The 27,696-nt window shown below is 37.5% G+C and overlaps 1 protein-coding gene across 6 annotated transcripts in view; it reads right to left on the reverse strand.

The window, feature by feature from the left end:
- Positions 1 to 27,696, reverse strand: part of UBE3D (ubiquitin protein ligase E3D) — an 82,625-nt gene that overhangs the window by 37,925 nt on the left and 17,004 nt on the right. For 2 of the 6 annotated variants that reach the window (XM_064412534.1, XM_064412532.1), the window contains exons 6-8: positions 25,646 to 25,715; positions 24,723 to 24,831; positions 19,488 to 19,657 (exon numbers count right to left, since the gene is read on the reverse strand). In XM_064412534.1, coding sequence (XP_064268604.1) covers positions 19,488 to 19,657; positions 24,723 to 24,831; positions 25,646 to 25,715 — 349 coding nt within the window. Of the gene's footprint in view, positions 1 to 910; positions 2,112 to 5,339; positions 8,705 to 17,760; positions 17,902 to 19,487; positions 19,658 to 24,722; positions 24,832 to 25,645; positions 25,716 to 27,696 lie in introns of those variants that run through there. The other 4 variants (XM_064412533.1, XM_064412537.1, XM_064412536.1 and 1 more) reach the window with 4 other exon arrangements.

The following is a 27,696-nucleotide window of genomic DNA, read 5'->3' on the forward strand; positions in this document are numbered from 1 at the left end:
TGACAAATGACTTTGCTGAACCAAAGGACAAACCTGCTGAATTAAATAACTATTTGTAAAAGTGATTTAATCTAAAAACAATTCTTAATTATGGTTGATGATATGTCTATATACTTAATGTACCAGGAGGCTAAGTTATTTATACTTTTAATTATCCTTTCAGTGATCTAAAAACAACATAAAAATCAATGCCTGCTCATTAGCTAATAAACTCTTACCAAAATTTAAATAATATGGACGACTAAGAAGTGCAGTATTTCACAGTCTACAGTGAAAGTACTTCTTTCCTTTGGAAAAAAAACTTGCTTTGTAGAACCACTGCTTCTGTCCTGAAACAAACATCTGTGGTCATGTTCTCCATTCATTATTTATCCTGAGCAGCTGGGAGTGTCAAGTGTGGGCTTTGAGCAAATTTTCCCTGGGATCTTTACTAGTTGCATGGTATCCCAAACCAATAGGTATTACATCTCTTATAAGAAACAAAAACCATAAGAACAGAAATTTAACCCACTGGTGTCCCTGCAAGGATGTGAGCAAGAGAAGAGGAAAATATTCAGGGATGTAAGAAGGCAGAGAGCATGCCTCTTTGTATTTTTTGCAATGGACTACAGTGGTCAACACAGATGCTCCATCTTGGAGTCTTAAACATTTTGTTTTTCAGTGTAGCACTACAGAGACAAGACTTCATTGAACTGAATTTCTGTATTTTCACATGGTCTTAAATACTATCGTTTGCAAAGCCTCCTCATTATAAAACTGCTGATATAATCCTTACACTAAAGTGCATCATATATACATCATAGGTACATATACTTTAATGTAGTATATACAATTATATTAGTTACATATACAACAGTCCCATTAACATACAATGATACATATTTCTATAATTTACTATAGTAGTTGTATATATAAGGATCTGCTTGCTATTAACAGTCTTCTAGCTTTTTTTCTGAGTAATGAATACTTTGATTGGAAAAAATATGCAAATCTGGAGTCTAGTAAAAAGAAGTTAGCTAGAAGTCCACTGCAAAAACAATCCACCGGGTTTAAAATACCCTATCCTGCAAAATGTAAGTCCTTCTTGAACTTTCAATGTGTCACCATTTGAAAAGGGCAAGTTATTTAATACCAATAAGAAAGTCTTATAATGAAAATTCAGATTTAATCTCACAGAGTACCAGTGTCATAATATTTTTCAGATGGGCTGACATAAGAGGTATCAACTGATCTTGTAGTATTTCAAAGCACCTTTTAATTACAATGATGCTATTTGCTCTGATGAATGCTTTTATTATTTAAAATCCATACTCTACATGCAGTTTTTTCATTTCTAACTCCAATACATAGCATAGATTAAATAACTCATGCTAAAACGTACATTAAAAGACAGTGGATCAAATAATTTTGTTTGCATTAAACAACTACATATGAATCTCAACAACATTAATTTTATTAATGCATTTGAAATTATTTTATAACTTCTTGACATGCTTTGATCATTTTACGCTATTTAAGGGAAGTCAGAAAGAGAGGTAAAGCTGCCTATTTCAAACTGTAAAGCAAAGCCCAAATTATTTCACACCAACCAACATTTTTAGAAGATTCAACTGCCCTATATTAACTTAAAGGTAACTACACTGGTTTTGGGATATTTATTAGGAAATGCTATTTTCAGAACAAAGACTCTGAATAGTCCACAGAATTAATTTTTTTTTTTTTCTCAAAGGGTAAAGGGCAAAAGCAGAAAACCAAAAACTGTGTTAAAATATGAATGTTCCAAGACAGACAAGGTTGTTTACAAGCACGTTATTCCTCTGAAGCACAGAAAGCTACCTAAACATACTGCAACTTCTTGCATGGCAATAAATCTTGACATTTTAATCCTCTCCAGGAGTAACTTTGCCTCAGAGTATGTAATTTCAAAGTAATGCTCAACATACTTCTCCAGACTAAAGATTCTTGGGTGTTCACCAACTTCTTTTCTACATTGCCTTCCCTTTTCCATCTGGCTGCCATGCAATTTCAAAAGCATTAATTTTAAGCTGCAAACTCTTATCACCCATAAAATATTTTCATTCCATTGCAAAACAGCACCAACTGTACAGTCTCTGTGGAAGACAAAACACAATTTCAGCTGCAAGAATCACTGAAATAAAGCTTAAACATCACAGAAGGATTAGCAGGTGTTCATCTATTCTGAAACCTGTAGGTTGAAGACTCATAGGATCTAAAATGGATGTATGAAAACCTAAATCAAGCAACAATGTCTAAAGCAGGCATGTTCAATGGGACACCTAGATACGTGGGACCACAAACACTAGCAAATACACTAAATTTAAGAATCTCAACAGTACTCAAACTATGTACATATGGTCTGTGAGTACAACTAAGACATATTTAGTCTTTATTTAGTTTCAGCACCAGGTAAGCAGAAATAGGCTCATCAAAGAATGAAGAGAAAAAGTGATTTTAATTTTGTGGGAGCTGGTCTTGCATATAAAATCCCAAACTTGCTAGGTTATGTCCCAGAATATGCTCGACCAGCAAAACCACAGTCCATAAAGGCATAGCAACAGCAGATCCAGCCACAGAGCCAACCCATAGCAACAACTGTCTATGCATAGAGACATTCTTTCTTCATTCATCTACAAGATCAACAGCTTACTGCAAAAAACTGAACCTGTAAAAGCAGAAAACTGCTGCAAATTTTCACCAGTTACAGTGAGGTTCTTTTTAGAGCATCTGACTGAGGGATAGAAGCTCACAGAGAAAAAGCTCCTGCTGGGCTTGTGATGTCAAACATAACTAGATATAACAGGAAGAAAACATGGCAGACAGTAAATTGTCACAATATATATTTTTAAACTACTTTTTTAAAATTTCTACGTAATTTTTGCCTACCTGGGTGCAAGTGTAGAATCCACATTAATTTAATTTTCCTACAAAACCAAGAAAAGCACTGGAGTTTAGCTCTTGCTGATCATCACCTAAAGTCTGCTGTGACTGCTCTTTAACATCCACACTATGCAGAATTGCTGGTGCAGCTCCAAAGTACAATGCAATTGCTGACTTCTCAGCAGCAAAGCAATGTGGTCTCACTAAAAGGAGAGGCAAATTACTCTCATAAAAACTGCATGGCCAATGCTTTAGAATAAGCTTCTTCACCTTCATGGTTGTGTTTAGGCTTTAAGCTGCATTTTTTTTTTCATGTCTTACTGCATTCCAGGTAGAAAGAATTAAAGTAACCTTTTTGAAAACAATAAAGATCAGATTCCTGCAGCCAGATCACTGCTGATAATTCTCCATAACGGAGGATGGCAGTAGCAACAGTAGTACTATGACTCTAGAATGCAGTTTTCATTAATATGGCTATACAATTCAGAATGAAAGGATAGATTATAATGCCTCTTAAAATACTTTTCTTCACCTTAAGCACCTCTTGATTCCTTCCTGGATACATCTTGCTCTAAATTAATTTAATTAACAGATTGCCCATTATTTCCCTAATGAATGACAATAACTGTAGACTACTGTGCTTGGGATGGATGCAGACGATACAACAACATGCCACTGACCTATACTAACAGCCTGACTGATCCCATCTTACTTGCAAGGAATATCAAATATGAGCAGCAACACCATCAAACTGAAAAGCCTCTCTTCCCAGTAAGTATCAACCAAGTACTTGAATTCTCAGGTTACATGTCTTTTTTTTTTTTGTTTTTTTTGTAACCTCTCAACACTTTGGATACGTATTTAAGGGTATAAAAAGGCCACTTGCCCTGGCAAACGTGTGTATGCCTCTTCTAATAGCGCTTATTTCCTGAAGGGTGCAAGTGCGTAGTAGAGCTGTAGAAAAACAAAGTACTGTGTAAAAGCTCCTTCAGGGCACCTGCTGACATCAACATAGTTACTCTAGTAAAGGCAAAGTAATTCCAGACAGCTCACCCTTAAAAGGTTCATTTAATTTTAGGGAAGCCTGCTTATGGAACTACTGTTGTCTGCTGGACCGACTGCTTTCCTCAGCAGATTCTTGCAACTGTTGCTGTCAACCTATAGTTTTTTTCATCATTAACAGTGTATTCCTCTAGATGAACACTTGCTTTACAGATATTGTGGAAAAAGTATAACCCAAGACGTTTATCTCCAAAATTGTGCAAATAAAGCAAATGTGCTTAAAAGTCAGGGCAGGAGAAGGAAGGTGGATGTAACTGGCAAGACAGACAGAAAATATAAAATCACAGAATCATTTTAATTGGGATAGACCTCTAAGATAATACAGCACAGCTGTTAACCTAACACTACCAAGTCCAAGTACTGCCACAAACACTTCATTTTCCCAGAGGAAAAAAAGGTATTTGCCTTGGTGTATTTTTTCCATAAACCAACTCAAGAACTCACAGAATCTTATCAAAGGACTCTAGAGATGGGTCATAAATGTAGAGCACCTTCTCCTCACTGTCTGCACATTAGCCAGCATCTCCTGCATGCAGCTGAGCTTCCCACCTGAAGGCAGAGACAACAGGCTGTCTCTCAGCCCCTCCAGGCATAATGACACTAGGTAGAAGGGCCAGAGAAAACTCAAAATATCTCTGCTGTCTCCTGGGCTCCACTACCACCACACTCACACACAGGAATGATTTTACAGACTCTTTTCTCACTCCTTCCCCTCTCAAGGTTGGAAACTCCAATCATAAAATAGGAGACTCAGGAGGAAAACATAAATGTCTTTTTCAAAAATATTGGTATGTCTAAATTTTGAATGCCCAGATGTTATCAATAACACTACTCTCCTGGCAGTGCCTTTACATCTCTCCGTGAAACTATAATCTTTATTTAAAAATCATCAAAATGAGGTGTAATATTAGTGAACATAAAACATGTAGTGTCAGGTATCCTCTTACAAATACAAGGGCCCTTCACAGAAAGTTGTCCTTTATACAAGTGCTACATCTAGTATCTAAGAATTATTTTTCACCATGTAAAATATGAAAGGTTGATAAAGAGGCAATCAAAAAATCCAAACCCATCATTCTAAACAGTGACAAGGCAGATCAAATACAAGAATTAAATTTTGTACTAGTTCAGTACAAAAGGTTCCAAAAACCTCATGAGCAGTATGCCCAGACCCACTGAGGGTCAGATGCTTAAGAAAAAGAAGACCTATGTAATTTGAAATGGCATTTAATTCACTTCAGTTCACCCAATCCCTTCTCAGGTGAGCAAATTATTCTAAGAGCAAGGGGATTAAAAAAAAAAGCTGGAGACTGTAAAGATAATTTAGCTTTCAAAGAGAAGTAGAAGTTCTCATAATGAAAACAGGCAGTGAACCAAGCTGCAGCACGTTAGCAAGGAATTTTATTATTATATCTGTTCCAAAATAAAATAGTATATAATGTCCAAGATTTTTAAAAAAAGTACTTATTCTTTATCTCTTATAATAATTCTAAGCATCACAAATGCAATGTCAAGAATTGAGTTATTTAAGCTCCTAGTTTCATCTGTGATTGACTTGTTTTCTAGTTTCATCTCTTTAGAGTCCTCCTTCATTCACTGAGATATTACTGAAGTCAGTCCAAAAATACCTGGTCTGCTTGCCCAAAACAGCTACCAGATGATTTCCAAATTGGTAACTCTGATTGAAATATCTACAGAGCAGCAGCAACTATGTCATGTGCGCCCAACTGCAATACTCATTATTAACAAAATCTCAGATCTCAGAGATGCTGCAGAAAAAAAGAAAATAAGGCCCCACAACAGCAATACAATTCAAGAGATGGACAATAATTGTTTGGTGTTTCATCAGATTTAAAGATTTACTAACTCTTCATCCTTAAAAGCAGAACTTTGCATCCAGACTAAATCATTCTACATTAAGCAAGGTGAATACAAGGTCATTCAAAGACAATGCTCCCATCACTTACTGAAACAAAACATCATTATCTGGGGCATAGGAGGATTACATATTCCTGTTGGATCTACAAAATGTAAAAATACATGCAGATGTTGCTTAAAGACCAGTACCTGTCTTAATCATTAATCTAGAACACCTATCTGTCTGCATTCTCTCATACAATACTCAGTGTCACTGCTTGTAAACACAGCAATACCATCCCCAGCCACATTCAAGTTTTCATTTTTTTCTTCAAGGTTTTCTGGGACTGTGCAGCTCCTGTAGACTGCCCTGTATGAATTGTCAGTGAATCTAAATACTTTCACAGCAAACACTGCTAATTAAAATAGTAGAAATTTACCCAAAGGAAGGCTGAATAGCATAGTGTAGATATTTTTCAATCTATAACCCTTACAAAAGTAGAATGCCTGGTTTCTTGAGAGAGACAAAGAATGCACTTAAGTTTCTGGACAGACAGATTGTTCAAGTTTAAGCAAAGAGTGAAAATGTCTAAAACAACTCTGGTGCTTTGAAAGTGTGGAACTTCTTTCTGCCAACTGCACTGTGGCTTCCTGTAAAATACCCTGCCAAAAATATTAGGTTCAATTTTTATAATTTAATTAAATGGCCTAATGTTAAATCAGATTTTTAATTTCCAAGCCTGTGGAAACAGTTTAATTTCCTAATTCCTCATTCAAGAAAACAAGAGGGAGTTGGACATAAAATATCTCATGAAATACATTGCACTTAATTTCCCTTCTAGAGTTTCCCAGGAGAAGGAAGTAGAGGGATGCTAAACTGAGGCCCCAACCTGAGTAAAAATTACCTCTTAGAGAAAGAGCAGAGATTTGGGTGCTGAAGAATGAGACTAGGAAATCAGATTAATTATACAGGAGAATGAATTCTCCTGCTAGGGAATGAGGTCTGTCTTGCATCCTCTGCTTTTTCTTCAGTATTGCAAGTAGTTGTCTTCTAACAATGGTAAAGAATTTCCACTGGCAGCTCCTAGTATAGTGAAATGGCCTTAAAATTCAAGAGCTGCTGCCACTCTAATTTACATTTTATATTTTTTAATAGTAACTGGCTTTGCAGTAAAGGAATTCAGAGGAAAGGTCCCTCATACCCTTCTCTATAATTTCGATTTTATGTTTATCAAATTACCTTAATTTTTAAAGTTCTGTCTGAAGAGCAGCTTTGCTCTGCATGACTAAACATAGGAGAGATTTTGTCTTCAATAAGGGCTTAGATATATAATCCCAAATCTCAGTGGGCCTTGTTAAAGCAACATCATAAATTTTTTACACATCCTTATGAGTTTGGGAAAAAAATTGTTCTCCATATCAGTCTGAGGTTATACTGACTAATGTGGCCTTAGGGAAGGGACTCTTGAAATTCATGCATCTAGTCATTAGAAATAGATTGATAGATGCAATTATGATAAATCAGCATAGGTTTTTTAAGTAAGATTATTTTTTTAGTTAGTAGTTACAGGTGAAAAAAAAGAAGACATTCAGACCCAATGCATAAACACTGTAAAACTGGTGCAACCTGCTATTTCTGTGCACTGTGAGGTATTGGCATCACTCAGTCTTGGTACTCAGTGACCTGATGGATGAGCAGGGGTGAGAAAGCTGATGAAGCTACTGGTCTCAGCAGCTGACCCTGACTGGGCACCTGAACTGCTCATCACTCATTTCCTAAACTTCCATTGTTCAATGTGCAGTGTCTTTAAGCAACCCAAAATTGGCAACAATTTACTTTCAACCATATGCTCTAAACTGCAGCACCTGAGGAATTGACTGTCAAGTGGCTCAGATGCCTGTGCAGCAAAAGCAAGGCAAAAAGTTGGTGCAGTAACCTCACCTAAGACCATGACTGAAAAGCAGGGTTGATTTCTGCATTACAATTTGAGTTTCCCATCTAGGCCATGCAGGGAGAGTGGCAGAGAGGCAGCAGCAAACCCAGGTAGCAATGTGGTAGCCCTTTGCCTTGTTACTCATGGTCACACCACCGTCCCCAGGAAAGGCTCTAACCACAAAGCATGGGAATTAGGCACTAGGTAGAAAATACAGCCCTAATATGAGCTCACTGTCACAGCAGCCAGCAGTCTCAACACTGTCACTGGTACCAGAGGGATAGTGTCTTTGATACCCTGCCCTAAGAGTATTGAAACAGGAGTGCATTCAGGGCTGTGGAATAGCCACAAACAGTAACACTGGTTTTGTCAGCAAAAGAAACCAAGCAAGCAGCAGAGAAAAATTATTTAAGAAAAAAAATCAAATTAAATCAAAGTTGAATGAACCAATGGTCTGTATGATGAGATGGCACTGTTGTTACCCTGTACATCAAGCTCTAAGTCCCCTAGCCATAGTAGAAAGCACTTGCCTGGGTGTTCTTACAGAGGTTATTCCTACCAGCTGTGCCACATGAAGATTTATACATGCTCCATAAACTTTAATTCCCTTTTAAAGTCCTATTATACCAAGCAGGGGGCCATTTCTGAAGTTGAAATGGATTTTCAGAACAATATAAAGATGAAAATGATTTCTGGCCTCTGATTTTTAAACCTTTGGGTAAAATTAAATCTCTTCCACAGCACTGTTGATATTCCATATAGAAATATTCACAAATACCAGGCACTCCAGAACATTATGCCTGAATCCAAAGGGAGAAGTTATCCTGCTGTACAGAAAAAATGCTGTAATCACTGTTCACAAAAATCTCTCAGCTTGATGCTTTGAAGTTGTTTTCTCCTGATGTACTGACTTCAGAAGAGAAGGAAATTCAGTATTTTAAAGAGGCAATTACCTGCAGCAAAGCAAGAAACACCACAAATAATAGAAGTGGTTGATCCCAAATCTGCTGACAGCAAGATTTATTCTTTCTATTCATTCAATCTAAACCATTGCCAAACAAAACCCTAATGACTGTTGTTAGAATTTAATATATGTCATATATGAAATTTCACAATGAAACCACAATTTTAATAGATGAGTTTATTTCTATCATCATTTTCTTGCTCCACAAAAAATTATACATCTTGCAAAAATCGTACAGAAGCTCACTCTATGCAGGTAGCACAAAACTGAAGTATAAGATGTGGCTAGAAGTCAAATTTAACAAGCAATTAAATCCTAAATAAATAAAACCAGCAGTCAAGAGCACAGCTTCCTCTCCTAAAAGTGAACTTCAAATTAAGTCAAAACCCTAAACCAGTATAGATTTTTTTTACATCTATTACTACATCCTGCAGCTCACTTTGGAAACTCACAGCAGACTGACTGCATATCTGAAAAGACTCAACTTTCCACTAGCCCCTTTTCCACATCCTCTGCCAGTATGTGTCCTCACATGTCTGTCAGTTTTCCTCTGTGCAGGGAAATACTCTTCCATAAATAATCCCTCCACCTTTCCCAAAACTGTCCCTAGTTTTAACACCTCCTCTCCTCAGAGCTGTTTCCCAAGTTTTCCCTTTCAACTATTCTGAAGCTTCCCCCTTTCTGCTACAGCACAGATTTACCAGTGCCTGTTTAATCCTGGCTGATGCTGATGGAGCCCTTGCAGTTCTCAGGCAGAGCTGTCCAGAGTCCTGCTGTCCGGCTGCAGACACCAGGCACAGCAGGAGGAATCACACAAGGCCACACCCCAACCTTGTGAGAGCACTGTGGGGGCTGCACCACACACATACACCTTGACACAGTCAGATTAGTGAAGGCAGATTGTTTTGGCGCTTTAGTTTTATGAGCTTTCTTAAATTTTTATGGGTCAAGAAAAAGGGAAAGCTTTCAGCTTAGAAGCACAAGATACAGGATAAGGGAGGCATGAGGCCTGGCAGCTGAGTTCTGGACATGAGCAAGAGCAGAAGAAAAAAGGAATAGAAAGGGGATTTAGATGGAAGACTTAAATCTATGTTTAAACCAAGTCAATGCTGATGCAGGAATTGATATTACAGACAGACTAAAACAGATTTTTGATAAAAGGAAGTGAAGCAGGCATGGAAAAACTGTGTCACAGACACCAGCTCAATAAGAAGTCTTTCAGTGGATGAACTTGTTCAAACAGGAGATGAAACAGCTGAAAACAAGACAGCAATAAACCTTTTGCATATAAAGTAAATTAGAATGGACTTCAGATGTAGGAGAACACACCACAGGTAAAGAAATAAAACCACACTTGATAATTAACAAATGGTTGAATAACAGTCCAATCAAGACTGTGATATAAGTGTGGCTCTCTATGCAAAGATATTCTGAGACTGAAAGGAGTTCTGGCATGAAACATTTCAGGTGCACGTGTGGGAAGGGGCAGGTTGGGCCTCTGCTTCCATGAGGCAATGCCATGCCCCACACAGCCCCAGGCCTATATCCCAGCCCTGCAGAGGCTGCCAATCCCCAGCACACCAGAGCCAATGTTCCACACTTGCCTCTGGAGCCCCATTCTAGCCCCAGAGTGACCAGATGACCAGAAGTCCCAGTGGGGGAAGGTGCCCAGGAAAGCCAAAGGGTATCCAAGCCAGGACAAACAGTGAGCACATCTTGACCCCAACTCTTCTTGGAATTTCTATCAGCTGAACACCACTGGAACCGAGAGTGGTAGCTATACCAAAGTGGTAGCTTTGTTCTTTCCTGTAGCTTCCTGTCTTTCTCTCTCTTTCTTCTACTAATTCCTTCTTCTTATAGTTTTGAGTAACTTAAAAATGGATGGGATTGGAGCTTGCTAAGTCAATGCTTTGCGAAGATGCTTTTATGTTGATTGAATTCTGCTCTAAACTTTTGTTGAAGTTCTCTGATTTTTCAAAGTTGGCAGTAAATTTTTTTTCTATTGTCTTGACCTCTTCAAAATATCTTACCAGTATTCTTCCCATGCATCTAAGTCAGAGTACATAAAAAACCATAAGCCCTTTTAAGACTCTTGTCAAGCACAGTTTTGGGGCCTTACAGATGTCACTCCAAATTGCTTCCAGAGAGCAAAACAGTTATGTTGAAGGTGCATTTAAAAGTCATTTGGCAGAGGTGGAACACTAAACTAGAAATGAAAAGCTAAAATATTCACCTCCCTGGAAGAACAGCTATTGGGCTGTTATTCTCATGGCCATACACAGTGGGAAAACAGGCATGGTCAATCCAACACCTCACGTCTGAGTAGATCCAATAGTCCAGTCTTTTAGAAATTACTTGGCTGAAGCTCTAAAATTCTGCACAACTTTATTCCCTGGGACAACCCTTCCTAGCTTTGCAGTCAGATCTCCTCCACATTTTCCTCAAACATTCATGACCACATATGGTGAAATGGATTGAGAACTGAATGAAGGACAGATCCCAGAAGGTCCTGATCAGTGGCACAGGGTCTAGTTGGAGGCTTGGACTAGTGATGGTCCCCAAGGTTCAGCAGTGGGCCCAGCATTCCTTAACTTATTCCTCCATATCTTGGATGGAGGGGCAGAGGCCTCCTCCGCAAGTTCCCTGATAACCCAAAGCTGGAGGAGTAGCTGATAGCCCAGAGGGCTCTGCAGCCCTTCAGAAGGACCCCAAAAGGCTGGACAGAGGGGCAGAGAGGAACCTTCTGAAATTCAACAAAGGCAAGTGCAGGTCCTGCACCTGGGGAAGAGTAACCCCTGGCTCTACTACAGGATGGAGACTGACTTGCTGGGAGACAGACCTGGGGGTCCTAGTGGATAACAAGCTGCCCACGAGCCACCATGTGGCCAAGAAGGCCAATGGTATCCTGGGGTGCATTAGGAACAGCATTGCCAACAGGTGAAGGGAGGTGATCCTGCCCCTTTACTCAGCTTTTGTAAGGCCACATCTGGATTCCAGTTCTGGGCTTCTCAGTACAAGAGAGACCCGGAGCTCCTGGAGCAGGTCCAGTGGAGGACAACAAAGTTGATGGGGTGACTGGAGCATCTCTCTTATGAGGAAAGGTGGAGGGAGCTGGGCCTGTTCAGTCTGGAGAAGAGACAACTGAGAGGGGACCTCATCAATGTCTGTCAGTATCTAAAGGGAGATGTCAGAGTTTGGAACCAGTCCCTTCTCATTGGTGCTGAGCAACAGGGCAAGAAGCAATGGGTAGAAACTGATACACTGGAAGTTCCACCCAGATATGAGGAAGAATTTTTTTACTGCACAGGTGACTGAATATTGGAACACATTGCCCAGAGGGGTTGTGGAGTCTCCCTCACTGGAGATATTCAAGAACTATCTGGATTCAATTCTGTGCCATATGCTCTAGGATGACCCTGCTTGAGCAGGGAGGTTGCACCAGATGGCCCCACAGCGGTGCCTTCCAACCTTACCCACTCTGTGATTGTGATAGGTATCACTTATTATGGTTAAGGCCAGTAGGCAGAGGAGCCATCATAAGAATTACTTGTTCTGTTTTAATGCCACAGCACTCAAAACAGGCATCCTATTGTCGCTACACACACAAAGATGGAAGTATCCTGACCAATTTTATAAATAAGCCTTTTTCTGTGGTCTCAAGTCATACACTCCCAATCTGCTTTATCCTTACCAATTTAAAATATTTCAAGTAAAAGTGGCAGCTTAGATTGTAAAGCATTGTTAGTTTACCCAGCCTGTCATGGAGAAATACAATAGAAACAACAAATGCTAATTAATTTAAAAGAGGCCAAGATACTAAAATCCAATAAATCAAGTTTTGAGGTTTAAGTAGTTCATGTCAACTATCTGTCCAATAAGCTTTCATAAGATTTGCTTTTTCACTCGTAGCTCATTACTTGATTCCTGCCTGCTCAAATAGATCCCATCATTTTAAAGGCCTTATAGGAGTTGAGTATTTACAGTTCCCAAGCAAACCCAACAGTCTTTATAAGTCTATGAGAAACAAACTGCAAGCATCCAAGTGGAAATCTGGTATGTTTGACGTATGATTATAAAATTACCCTCAATGGATCAGCACTATCATATTTAGGCTACCTGGTTTTAAAAAAAGTAGTGTTACAAGGAAAGCAAAATGAAAGCTATATATATACATAGTAAGACTTGAGTACATGTAACATTGATTTCCCTCCAGCAAGTAAGTCTAGTCCCTAAGTGTAATCAGCAAGAACACTACATGCTGTAGCTTAGGATCCCCATGTCCTTTTAGCTAAGGGAAATATGAATTGTGGTTTGCTAATCCCCACCTAAAATCTAGCAGGACGTAATTTCATGGGAGGTTAAAAGAGTACCACACATCAGTAGTGAACTTCTGGAACTTGGCACTCGATTGTGGAAGCAGACAGCACCAGAAGGCCAAAAAGTATTTATTCAAACAGATGATCAAAAAACGAATGAACAGACAGTAAAGGAAATAGGCAGGGCTGTATCCTCTGACATCCTTAATACAACTACAGAGCTGAGCACTACAAGAAAGTGCTCACACACTACTCTAAAGAACGTTTCTGGATGTTGGACGGACGATACAGAACTACACACTTTAGTGCTCTGACCCAGCATGGCATTTCTTACATCCCTATCATCCTGTAAGTGTTATTAACTACCCAGCAATGCAGTTGTTTCTGACAACATATTTTAAATTAGTTTCAGATAGGTCAAGTTGGGTGGCAAAAAACTGTAAATTAAAAGCAACAAGACTTTCTCTTATTACCAATCCTAATATTCCTCAAAGAGCTGAACTACAGCAAGATGAGTCAAAAACACATGAAAACTACCAAAATTGTGCTTACCTGAATTGCAGTGTTTCACAAATAAATAAGAATATGGAAAAAAGTAAAAGCCTGAAATGTATTTTCTGTTTTACCACATTACAGAATCACAAATCCTGATTCAAAAGCATATTTGTGATCAGAGACCTTAAAGGAATATTTATCTATCTTTCCTTTAAAAAAATTAGACCATAAGAAGTACTTAAGCAATGGCCCTTACAGTCAATTTCATATTTTTACATTGCAAATTATTCTGTAGATAGCATTTAACACTTCTAACGCAGAGTACAAAAGCAGTACCCTGCAAGACAAGTACTAATACAACAGCATCTTTCACAATACACAAGACGACAGGCAGGCTATCAATCAGATTATCAACAAATGGATAAGTGAGTTGGGATTACAAATCCCATTTTACAAACCAGTAGGAATCCTTCCTCCTATGACTTCTATGTGAAATTTCAAAAGACGAACAAAAAAGCAATGTAAGCAAAAAGTTCAGCTGGAATGATAAAATGAGCAAAATTTGAGAAAAAATATGAGAATTTGTTCAGTAGATGAAAAGTTTTTTCCAACAGTTTTCTCTACTTCTTAGTAGAGAATTAGTATAGAGAATAAATAAGTACTTCTACAACCATTTTAAATAACAAAGACTAGATACCAAAAATACAACAGCTCCAAAGAGTGGAAAGATGTATCAGATCTGTGTTTAAGAGCAAGAACTAAGTTCCTAAGTAACTACCATAAAAGGCTGCTGCACATGGCAAGTGTAGTTTCAAGAAACAAAGTCAGGATATTTCTCCTGAAAGTTATACTTAAAAGTTGTGCACACTTTTTCCCAGAGGTGGGAAAGGATGTTACAACTACTGAAGAGCAGTCTGCTGCCAAAACATTCAAGTTTCATGAGGCTTATAGCTTCCACATGTCTATCAAACTCTGAGAAGTATTCTTTTCCTTCCTGTCCCAAAACCCTGATTGGCATCCAACTCTATCTTTTAAAAATTTCTGCCTCTGTTCAGTCATCTCTTCTAAGGTAACTCATCCCACCCATGGTGTCAGTTCTCTTAACCTGATACCATGAAATAATTCAAGAAGGAAACAGAAAAAAAATCTGAAACAAACCAGACCTTTCATTTTCTATTTACAATCACATCCACTCTTTTAATCATTCCAGACAGAGAAATCAACTTACAGACAGCACAAACCAGAGAAACACTGGTGACTCCTCAGTCAATCAATTATTGATCTATGTGGTCCCATGTGTTTTCTACAGGCAAACTCACTGAAAAACTACAAAAATCTCAGACATTCAAAAATCAGTTAAAAAGGACGCTATTTCACATCACACAATAGTCTGATGTTTTTATGAGAAGTGAATTACTCTAAAGTCATATACAGAATGAAAACCATTCTTGGGAGAAACAAACAACATTCTGGAATGTATCAATAACAGCTCCATAAACAGCTAACTATATATGGACTCTAATAAAAGCACTAGGACTCACACCCTCCAGGTTTTCAGCCACAAACTCAGTTTTCCAGCTTATTCTTGTCCCTCTAAAGCTAATAAAATGAACAATTTCTGGAAGTAATTTTTCAACTCCCAAATTATAAGCAGAAAATTTTTACATAGGAAAAGGTCTCTGCAAAAGCTGTAAACCATTCAGAGATGCATATGAGATACAAAAAAAAATCTATCAACGACCTTTTGACAAAGCTTTTCCCTTTACAGTAGAGTGCTAGGCAAAGTGCAATTTTCTCCCACTGTACCTTCACATATATTTTCTGAGATCAAGTTATGGTCAAATTGCCATGTAACCACATTTTCAATTTTCTTCATACATTTTTACAACACTCTCACTTCAGCAGTATTTACTATTATCACTCCCAGCAGCTAAGGCTGTTTGCATAAGGTGTTATTTGCCAAGAACCTGCTATTTGAAAGGAAGACCTCTTCCGTCTGTACAGCAAATTTGTAGGTGGAGAAAAGTAGCCTTGTTGAGAGAAAAGTGGAGGCAACCAACATGCACATGATCCATAAAGGACAGAGCTAAAAATGCATGAGATAGCCTTCTCTAATGGAACTCAAACACATGTGTAAGATACCTTTTTCATGCAGTTTCAACTAATTAGCTGTAGAAGAATTTTCATAAAGCTCCCTCATGGGCTAAAAGCCTAACTGCAGACATATTTAGCCAGAACTTGTGCTATAACACACACCTAAGTGTTTCTATCCCTGTTTCACTGCTGAAGGAGTAAGATACAAATCACTACAACACTTAAAGGCTAGCCTCAGGAAGATAGAGGAATACAGCTCTCAGGAGAAATGACAAGAACTACTATAAGAAGCATGTCTGGATACACTTAACCCTATTTTAACTTCACAATGCCTTAAGAGTTACTGAATGTTCTCAAGCAAAGCAGCCTAATATACAGAGAATACCCAGAGCACAGCTGTTAAGAATTCCTTGCCAAAATAAAGGTATATGGAGAGAGGCTCCACATGACATATTCAGAGATTGTTCCTACCCCACATGCCAGTCGCTCTACCAGAACCTGGAAGAAGAGAGATGCTTCTTCCTTCCACAGACAATATGGAGATTGGAAGGGCCAGCAGCAGGACACATGCTGGGAACAAAAATGGCCACAAAGAAGAAGGAAAAAAATTCTGAACAAAATCAGGATGTAATTTGATAAAGGACACCTGCACAAAAAAAAGGAGGAAGGCTGCTTATTGGACTGTAATCTACCTGGAAAGGAGCTGATGGTCAACATAGATCAACAAATTTGACATGAAATCAGCGTATTGTTGATGCCACACAACAGGTGGCATCACACAACCTTCACAGCAATACACAGCCTAACTCAGACCACAGCTTTGTTAGAAAAGGATCAGCCACCCCTAAACAGCAATAACTCCAAATGGGTAATTACCAGTCAGCAGCCAGTAATGAACCATGGACATTTATCCTACTTGAATGTTTGTTTCCTTTGCATTGTTAACATTTAGAGCAATACTGAATGTAAGGTACAGTGATAGATATGCCAGTGATTTACTGCAGCAAAGAGTTCTGTTGCTCACTGAAGCAGTGTTGTTCACAGGACATAATTCCTAGTTTAAGGGGAAAAACACTTCTGTATCCAAAGAAGAGCATTAAGTTAATTACAATGAATTGCAAAACTGAGCTCTGAAAAAAGGAGGGATAAAATGAGTTTTCGAGTGAGACAATAAATTTCTTCTGACACCCTGGAAGTCTTGAAATTAAGATCACACTCAAAAGCTTCTACATTCCCCTCAAGAAAAATATTCAAGTGTATGCCCAGGAAAGGGTGCATGAATGTGAATTATTAGGCACTATGGTCCGACTCTCTTCAGCAGCATTTGCCAAGGAAGAATTTCACAAAGCCCAAGACCTTGACTGCTACAATGGAACTGTGTATTTATCTCACACTTATGCTTGTGCACATAAACTAAGTACAGATTTTATTTTCTTTACCCATCTTTTACAAATATGTGATTATGTTACTATATTTAGATATTAAAACCAATACTTTTACTTCTAGTTAACCTCAATCTCTTTTAACCTATGGCCCGGCTAACCAGCACATACTCTGCAGTGTCCACAAGTAAGAAAGGTGCTTCTCCTCCCATCACTCAGCTCAGATTCTGGCCCTGCCAGAATTGGACAGAATCCAGTTGTACCCAGGGACACAGCAACTGAAGAGGCCCTCTAACCTAAAACAGGATGCCAGAGTGCACACTTGTCCCTTGCAGCTACTGGGTGTGCCAGGGTCTAGGTCACATGCAGACCTCCTGTTGATCCCCTTCTACTCTGGAGAAGTCCTTGCTTATTCCCCTCTCATGGGAAGCAGGCCCTGGGCTCTGAAACCTTTCCATTATTCCAAAGGTAGGTGTATGTGCAGAAGACAGCAAGGTGCTATAATTTTTATCACAATGTGGGCATCTGAAAGTTTTGGAAATTGCACTAAACAGGAAATCAGACACTTTGTTAAGAATTCTTGGAATAAAATTTGAGTTCTAAATACAAACACACCACATTAAATAAGTCATACTGGTTTTGATAGTTTTGGTTATGCTGTGTTTACATTCCTGTTCAATATAGACAGATTTCAGTTTGATTGCACTGATTCAGGTGGTACTTGAGGCCAGCTGATAAATGAGTTAGTGGAAACAGCTCGAAGTGCTAATGTCCTTTTTACTGTTCTTTCCTAGAAATATAAAAGTGGAAAAAGAATACTAAACCAACAGTTCAATTTCTGAAGCTTCAAAAAAAAAATCTTCCATTCTTTCTCTTCCGTTATTTCACTTGTCCAGGAGCTGGATAGAGAAAATACCAATTACTGTCAGAGAAGAATTAAAACCTCAGTTGTTCCTTATGCTCCCTGCAAAATCCCAAAGATAAATACAACGTAGTGGAATGGGGAAAAAAGAGTTGTAAAAAGGTGATTTCTAACAAATCTGTCTGTGGACATAGAAGGAACTGAATATAACCTCACAAAAATACTGCTGCTGAGAACTCCATTCAAGAAAAGCATTTGCGAATGCTAGGAAAATTACTAAGTACATGACTTTTATCTCAATAACATGTCATGAACATGTGTTAAGATAATTAAGTTCTCAGTGATAAGGAAATGAAATTTGAAAAGCAAAACTCTAGGTTACACTTCTGTAAGACTTCAGAGTAGTAAGTGGAATATCTTTCATTTCAGACAGATTCTTGCAAAATATGTCCCATTCTCAGAATAAGCAGTTTAAATGATGATACTTCAGGATGTATTTTGAATCCCTAAATAACATTTAGATCATAAAGGTTTTCCAAAGCCATCTTCTGAAGCCATTACATCAATAGAGGTATTTTTTTCCTCTTACATGACTAACATTAACAATGTAGAATGACCTTTTTTCTAAATATTAAAAGTTTGCATTCTCTCCATTCATCACAGTTTATTTCTGCTATTCAATGTTGTATCTGCTTGAAATATAAAAAGAATACACTTGGCAACATTCAGGATAAACACACTATAATGAATCACACACGCTTTTAAGGTGTATGTTTCTCCTACAAAAATATTACATTCATATACACATTTGCTTTCCTCTGTGAGAAAACATCTCTGTTGTAGTTTTATGAGGTTTTGGGCTATAAATGATTTGTGTATTAACTGATTGAATGTCTTCCTCCATACTAATTTACATCTTTCACCTAATTTCCAAAGTTTGAAGAAAAACCAACAACAAACCACCATTTAAGTGTGACTTACACAAAATCAATGATTTCTATCACTGCACAAAGAAAGCAGTACATTATGTTTAAATCACACTTCATCACCTGCAAACATTGGAGCCACTGCTTAATCAGCATGATCTTATCTTTGCTCTCCAACAGATAAAGGCTCTAACATGTTAGGCAGTGTATGTTTTTCATAATATTGAACCCAAAGCTTGCTGAAATCAAATGTTTCCTTTATGAGAGATCCAGTACACTCAGACATATCAAAGACAAACATTTTTATGACATTGTACTTGACTACCTTTGTTACTTCTCTTTTTCCTTCTCTCAGAACCCTGCTTCTTTTTTGAAATAACATCATCAGCGGGCTGAAAGCAAATTAAATTTAAACACTAATACCTAAGTTACCAACATGTGCCCTTAGAAACAACAAAACTCTTTGGTCTATATTTTAATATTACAGTGCAAAAATCTAACAACCAGGTTCTCTTTGGCTGTAATAGAAAACAAGCACTACTTCTCTGGCATTTTGCTTAAAAAAACATTTTAAGAAATATGCAAATTCAAGGCGGTTTATACCTGAGATTAAGAGACTGTCCAAAGAACATGAAAGAAACACTAATGCAAAGCAAATAAATAGCAGAATCTGAGTTTAAAAAAAGGTTGTACTTACTCCTTATTTCTGCCTTGAATGCAGGGCTGGTAAAGGACTTTGAGAGCATTCCAGGTTCCCACTGGTCCAGAGCTAGGTGTAAGGATATCTCCAAACAGTGTAAAATCACTGTGGGAGGAGGAACTTCCTAAAGACTCTACCAGCAACGTGTCAGAATTTAAAAGCCAGATCTATAAATGAAAAATAATTAGTTTACTGTACATTACATACACTTCAATTTGTTATTTTACTGTGACCCTAAAGCAGCTGATACTGAAGCCACATTCTTACAAAGCTTCTAACAAAGCATTAAGAGACATAAATTGATAGTTTATTATTTAGCAGAGTCTGCACAGCTTCTAGTGGAGAAAACAGGGTAATACAATACTGATTTATCAGTATTGAAACTGCCTCTTTTTGTGACTGTAGCACATTCCCTTTGGTAGGAACAAAAGAAATAGTCCCCAGTCATCTCTTTCAGTACCATATGTATTATTTCTCCAGCTTCATAATTTTCCAGGTATTAGCGAAGCATATGATGTTGAGCAACTGAGGGCTAAAGACAGGAAACTGAAAGACTGCCCACTGAAGTGCCAAAAATTGAGGATTTTTAGAAGAAGCATGGTGGTTATGACTCTGTGGACCTAATACATGCAAGGAAAAAGACAATAATTAACACTGTCTAAAAGGCATGTTGGAATTTACAACCAGCTGCAGCAGACACTCACTTGGAAAATAAATATCAAATTTCATAATAGGACTTGTATTCTTCAACCCTATTTGCTCACAGCAATTAGAGAGATATTTACTGGAAAGAGTTTGGAGAAATCTGAACTTTTTGCATCCCATTATGAATCTTATTTAATCTTTGTGTGATTTGGTATCAGTGTTCTGACTTGGACCCAGGGCTTTCCTGCTAAACACCATACAAATAAGTCAGGCTTTTCCTTAATTCACAGCCTGCAGTAGTGAAGTGATCCAAGTTAACAATGGAAATCAATTTTTACAAATCTGGCACTTGTATGAAATGTTTATATATGAAATATTTATCATTGAAAATGGGATTTATACAGTGTTGCTCACTGGAGAGCAATCTTCTGCTTCTCATGATCTAATCAGCTTCAAGTAAAACAAGTTACATGATGTTATGTAGCAGACACATGATATCCCCTGTGGAGGGGGAAAGCAGTCATTAACAGGACACATAGTATATGTTGTAATTGAATGTGACAGTCACAATTTATCAGAGCCCAAGGCTCAGAACATTACAGTGGAAGCTTCATAAAGAAGGAATGAGATATATTGATAAAGATATCTTGGGAGGGGATAGGAGGAGGAGAATCACTTTAGCATATGCACATGAATGATGACAAGCAACTGCACTTGGCTTCGCAAGTGGTTGTTCATCAGTTTTGCTCTAGTAACTCACTGTACACATTTATAGCCTAAACTGCAAAATATACCTCATTAGCTAGGACCATTACACAAGGTGCTTAAAGCCAAGTGCTGAAGAGGTGTTGGAAGAAAATGGTGCAGAAACACAGGCCATTGCCAACACAAACTGAACAGAGTTTCTTCCTTTTGAAATTTCTAACAATTCTGTGTGGAAGGAGCTTCCTGGGATGCTTTTCAGCAGGGGAATATCCTTCAAACTAGAAAAGGGAACAATGTAGCAATAGCTGTCTGCTCCTTTCAGAATCCTTCTGCAGTCTGCTGCAGAGAAAGCAACCAAAGCATTTCATTTGCAACACAGTCCATTTGAAAAACACCTCTTTCTACCCAAGTGCCACATGTGGCATCTCACAATCATGCCCTAGAACTTGTATGAATGTCTTTGTCTCACCAGCAACACAACAGATCTGTATTAATAATTTAGCACACAATATAGAGAAAGTAAATGAATATCTGGGGGTGGAAGGATTCCCAGCCATGAGCAAAATCAACTTCTGAATTACATTTACTTCTTTAGGCAGTATTTTCATTCTTTTCTTCATGTATGAGTTATTTTTTGATCTTGTTTTCAATCTGAGTGAACAATTGCTCACCCAGACTCAGTGTGTTGACTCTAAGAAATTTATACATGTATTTCTGGCTAAGAGTTTCATGCTTTGAGCTCTGCTTTCAACTATGTTATTCACAATGTGCAATCTTTCCTTTCTTTCTACTTCTTTGTACTGCAGAGCTGGCCCAAGCAAATTCCTTCCACACACACTCCAGTAAGAAAAGAAACTTTACAGAAAAATATACATATAAAGTGTAGAATTCATTCACAGTGTCATTGATTACCTTTTCTTAAATGACAGAATCAGAAAAAAAGTATTTGGGGGTTGTTGATCTTCCTTTCATTGTTTTCTTTTGGTTTCAAATCATTTTGTCAAGATACTTAAGATGTTATTTGGGGAAAAGTGGCAACAAATCTACTACCCCAGTTATACTTCATGGAACTTGAACCAAATAACCAAACTTGAACCAGCTTGAACCAGCTGAAATACCACAATTTACATTCTGTGATCAGCTTCCCTATGTCTCAGTCTGAGTTTCCAGCACCAAATTGTGGAAAATTAGGCATTAATTTGAATTTAACACAGGTAAAAAACCCACTAAATCTTTTCTCCCTGCTAGGTCTTTCTTAGTTATTGCAGACATCAACATTACTTTCATCATCACACAGGTCACTAATGCAAACATCTTTCATTGCAGCTTTTCCATTCTCACACTCAGGTAAAGATGTTATTTCCATGTATTTCACAAAGAATAAAGCTCTGAGAGAGCTGGGCAGCTAAGTCTCAGCAAGGCTCTCATTATCTCACTGCATGACCACTGCAATGTCCACCCCATTTCCAGTCTTAACAAATGCAAATCGGTTCTGCTCATGCCCTTCAAGACAGGGACAATAATCAGACTGACAGGTCTCTCCCATTTTGTTACATATTAATTTTCTTGGGATATCTTCCCACTCCTCTTGGCTCACTCCTGAAATACAAGCTGCCTTATTTTCAAAACACTTCACAGTCTAATATCACTCCAAAAAACACCTTTCCTTCAATACTGAAAGACTGGAGGTACTGTTCAAAGAGTCCAAACCACTGCACAATTTTTGATTTTCACAAATGTCATCTTTTTGGGTCTTATGAGGTATCTAAGTGCTATCTGTATCTAATCCAGAGAACTACTTATTTACTGCTTTCAAAGCTACATGCTTTTACAGTACAGAAAAAAATAAGTAGCTATTGAGATGCTGCTATGCTGACCAATAATGTACCATTTTGCTTCTGTTCTTCTATCTCACTATCTTCTGTCCTCCTTTTATTCTCAGCTTCTAAGTCATGCAACAACAAGGAACAGTGGAGCGAAGAGAGGAGGCAAGTGATTCACAAATGTGAAGAGGGCAGAGAGACAGTTAGGAAAAATTAGGATATCTGTATATATCGCTTTTTTCCCCCCGAAACAAAGAAACTTATATTAATTGATATCCTTTAAAAATAAATTTAAAAAAACCCACCAAACTAAGCAGTATACAGCTTAAACAACAGAACATGCGTAACTTAAAAAATAGCAACTCATATGTATGTGCAAATAACATAATTGGTAATGTTAAGTGATACATCCAAGGGAAATAAGGAAAATAAGTATACATATTATTTGTGGTTTAAAAAAGTTAAAAAGACATTTAAAAAGAGAAACCTTAACCTTAATTATCACATACACAGTTTAAGCTGTGTGTATTCATGTAGGTAAGCACAAACACTGTGAACTAGAATCTTTGGCTCATTATCAAAACAAACAACTGGGACAGCTGGTTCATGATGCATCAGTGATGAGACTACCTGTGTAGCGTGGCTGTGTGTTCACAGCCTCAAGCACCCACATTTCAGTGTTTAGCTATTGACAGTCATTAATACAAACAGAGCTTACATTATACTTGTGTCCACAAGGCCTCTGAGTCCTAAGACTTAACCCATGACTCCAGAACAGCTATTGGTGTGTATACAGTAGCCAGAACCTCACCCTGGACAGGAGTAAAGACTTCCTGGTATCAAATACTTAAAAACACCTGCAAAAAACTAACAATATAAAGGAAAAGATGCCAATCAAAAGCCAGTCCCTATCTAATTCAGCCTGCTCCTCTAATTAATACATTGGCAGTACTCTTTGCTCTGAGCTTCATTTTTGCCAATCTACCAATTAAAGTGATTTTTCTGTTAAAAAAATAATCAGTTTGCTGTATCTAAACTACTAAACTTAAGCACCAAAATTTGACATAACTTGGGAACAGATAAGCTACAAGGGAAAAATCACAATGACTTTGGATGACTCCTCAATTAGAATATATATAATTATGGGTCTGCTTATGAAGCCTTAATTTCACCATCACAGAACAGATATTTCTCAGTGGTTGTATAAATGTTGTCTTGGCACTAAAATTTATTTAAAGGAAACAGATATACACTTCCCTTAGCATCTGGATGTTCCAAAATCATAGACCTTGGACAATGCATATGTAAAAGATTTTATATAATTACATTGCCTCAAGAAAGTTCATTTATAAGTTTATCCAGGGCAGGAATCTCTAATCATGTATTTCTTTGTGTCTATGAATTATTTCTATAAACTGTAAAAATACAAATTCTATACCCATATTTAGTTTGGACATAAAAGGAAACATCTCTGGTTATAACAAGTATACAGTATTAACTCTTATCCATCTTAAAGTTTGAGGAATCTAGCTGTCACCATCTAAATATCAAGCTTAACAAAGTTTAACAGCATTAGAACATTAAGTATAGGCAATTTTATTTTTGTTTTCACTTCACTTCACACTGCAATGTACTGACTACACTAATAGTCTCTGCTGACTTGAGACAATGCTTGTGAAAGATGCTATACAATTTGATTCACTTCTGGTGATTAAAGAGAAGTGCTGGAGCAAGAAGGCGAAATATACATTAAAAAATTAAAACTTAAGCTTTTCATATTATCTGGATATAAAATAGTGTTATTTCTGCACTACTTATGGTGCATCTGCAGTACTTTCATTACTGTATCAATAAAATTTCTACACGCACATCTAATTAGAGTAAAAACTCGTGGATATTGAGCAGATTTACCTCAGAACCACTTCAAGAACTTGAATTTGTTAATTTTTTCAAACATACATAATGAACACCAAAAAAAATAATGAACACCATAAAAAAATACCTTTTAGGAACTGGGATACATGGGTTCATCTTCAGCAAGATGAAGACTTAAACTTACCAGAATATAGGTTTTTCCATTATCTCCTTTTATGGCGAATCTAAATGTGCTTTTAGCAGAGGACAATTCCAAAAGACACTGAGCAACAATGCTCTGTACAAATTGAGACCTGTTTAAGAATTAACCACATTATTATATATTTTCATAGCAACTACACAGACAGTCATTCATATCTATGCACTACAGGTAAATGAGTAACTCAAACTTCTTTTCCACTACATCCTACAAACACATTTTACTGAAAGATGGGGCTTCTTTATCTTCCTCTCACTCAAAACCAGAGAACTTTTTCTTTCCTGCAACAGGAATTTTTTAATACAACAGGATTCTAAATTGCTTGATACCTTTATTTTGGCTGACACCAACTGTCAAATGCTGAATAGAAGCTTTTCCTCATTATAATTTACACATATGAACACAAAGTTCAGAATTATGCATGTTTCCAATAGAATTCCCAAAAAGAGAGAACTGTGATTAAGCCATTGTACATGATACCAGGTAGTTAGATCAAGTTCTGTTTCATCTTAGTCTTAAATTGAAACTGAATTACTTGAAAATTCAAAGCTCTCACTTGGAATTAAACATTTCAAACTTTACTTAATTTAACTTTACATGAAATAGGCTTCTGTTTCCATAATCAGTCACCAGACATTGTGTTTGTCAGTGTCTCACTCTTGAGGTGATAAACCAAAATAAAATACTGTTTTATTTTGAATTATTTAATTTTGCACAAAGATGAGCAAACAAAACTGCACATGAGTGAATTCAGGCTACTTTGCCTTTACAATGCTCAATTCTGTGATGATTACATAAAATTGAACTCTGTTTTTATATGCAATTATTCAAAAAACTACAACATTAGAGCATTTCCAGCCTCCTTTCTAAAACATATACTTGAGCAAATTATGCGATTATTTTGTTACCTTGGTGTTGGACTGAAACCTCCCTCAGCTGATTGAACAACCACCTCAGTGACATAATATTTAATGGTACCTAAAATGAAAAAAATGTTTTTCAACTATAATAGAATAACCAACTTATTAAGATTAGACTGTAAGTCACCATATCACTACACTAATCAAATATTTGCTCAGTAGTCAATTAAGAGGTGCAGCAGACAATCATATTTTGCTTGGGTTTGTAGGAGTAGAAGCAACCATAACGAAAAACCTACATTGCCTGAAGAAAACTGCTCCAAGCTAATTACAAGATCAGCAATTTCTCATTCATATTGATCTTTGTTTAATGCTGGGAACAATCATCTTGAAACCAAGCAAGCAAGAGCTCAAGCCAGACCTGAAAGATGAATTGAAAGAACTTTCCTAAAGCACTGAGATCAGCATAGCTTACATAAGTATTTTAGTACCCTCTGCTGCTTAGTAATGCTGCAGTGAATCACTAGAGACAGTTTTAATAACAGCTCACACGGGGGAATAATTTCCTTCTTTGCTCAAAGAGCAGAATGGAACTTCTTTCCGAAAATCACGCTCACTCAGTGTTAATACTGCATACATTCTGAATTTCAATGTAACTGTTCACCAAAAGCTTCACTAAGACAGCTTTTAACGCTAAATTGAAGTGTTTGAGGACATAATTTAAAACCCAACAATGAAAGCAGGTCAAAGATTATCATATTGAAGATCTGGGTCTGTACTGCAAATACAGCCTAACCAGAGGGCCAGCAACACAGGTTAAGAGTCATAAATTCATTCTACTAAGCCTCAGCATGTGAACAACTGGAAGATTAATCTGGTCCACAAGTTTTAAGGATGGAAGGGTTTTACCTGATCTCTGTCCACACATACCATTAAAACTGGATGAAAGCAAACATTTCAGGAAGACTATCTGTTTTCAACCCTCCAAAGGCTTGGTAATCCCATCCCTTCTCTAGGTAAATGCTACACTTTCTAAATTATCTTCAGTGTTAGGAAGTTATATTTTACCTCTACATTTAATTAAGTCTGTTCCATGCTATGTGAGTTCCTGGAGACAGGAAGAAAAGACAGTTCAGTCTCTCTAGTTCCTCAGGCATTACCCTGAGTAAGGGTTTGGTGCTCCTGCTACAAGGATATTGGGAATTCAGGAGATGTTTGCTTGCAAAGAGATAGATGCTGTGGTTTACCAAGCTAAAAAACATATAAGTATATGTGGATAGAGTTGGGGGAATCTCAAAGCTGAACCTGGTCTCCACAGCTACACAACTCCTCTAATCTTGCTTTATCTTCAAAACACTGATACCTGCTCATGAGGAAGCACCAAAGCAGTCAAGTTTGCTCTCCAGTCTCTTTTCACAGAGATGGTTCTGCCTAGACTTACACTATACATCTCTTTTGTTCTCTGAACTCTACCAAAATTGCCTGTACTACTGAAGAAACAAGGCCAAAACAATGGATATTCTATCTAACTTCAGCCACGTGCACAGTCCATACCAAATCTCTGCACATCGATAGTGTTTGACTTTCCCCACTGCCACTGATCTATTACTCATGACCTTGTTATTCATGCTCTTTTCCCAGCACTCCTTTCCCAGTCACATCTTGCTTTGTGGACTTTCAAACATTGTACCTTAAATTTGGTTTTATTAAAGCCTGTATTGTTCAGATCCCTGTACAGGACAATCAGAACATTCTGTAACAGAAGACACAGAAGACCTTCTGTCCTGTCTCACTGTATGGCATTTCTGAAACAAAAAAGCTTTGCATTTTATGAGACATTTTTATATTCACCAGATCTCTGAACTGAGGCAGGCAAACACTGACTGATGCAGTGGAAGAGACGGAGGATGAAAGAATGAACTCAACTAATAACAGTCTTATCATTGTTTCTCTGCCAAGAATAGCTGAATTTTAAAAACAATCAGACACTCATCTTTACACCACCTCAGGTGAACCCCGCTGCAAACCCAATAAATTACAGTTTTGAAACCAATAATCCCATCAGCTCATCATCAGAGGAGGATGAGACATAACCAGTT

Source organism: Passer domesticus, chromosome 3, assembly GCF_036417665.1.
Source record: "Passer domesticus isolate bPasDom1 chromosome 3, bPasDom1.hap1, whole genome shotgun sequence".
In the NCBI taxonomy this organism is placed as follows: Eukaryota; Metazoa; Chordata; class Aves; order Passeriformes; family Passeridae; genus Passer; species Passer domesticus.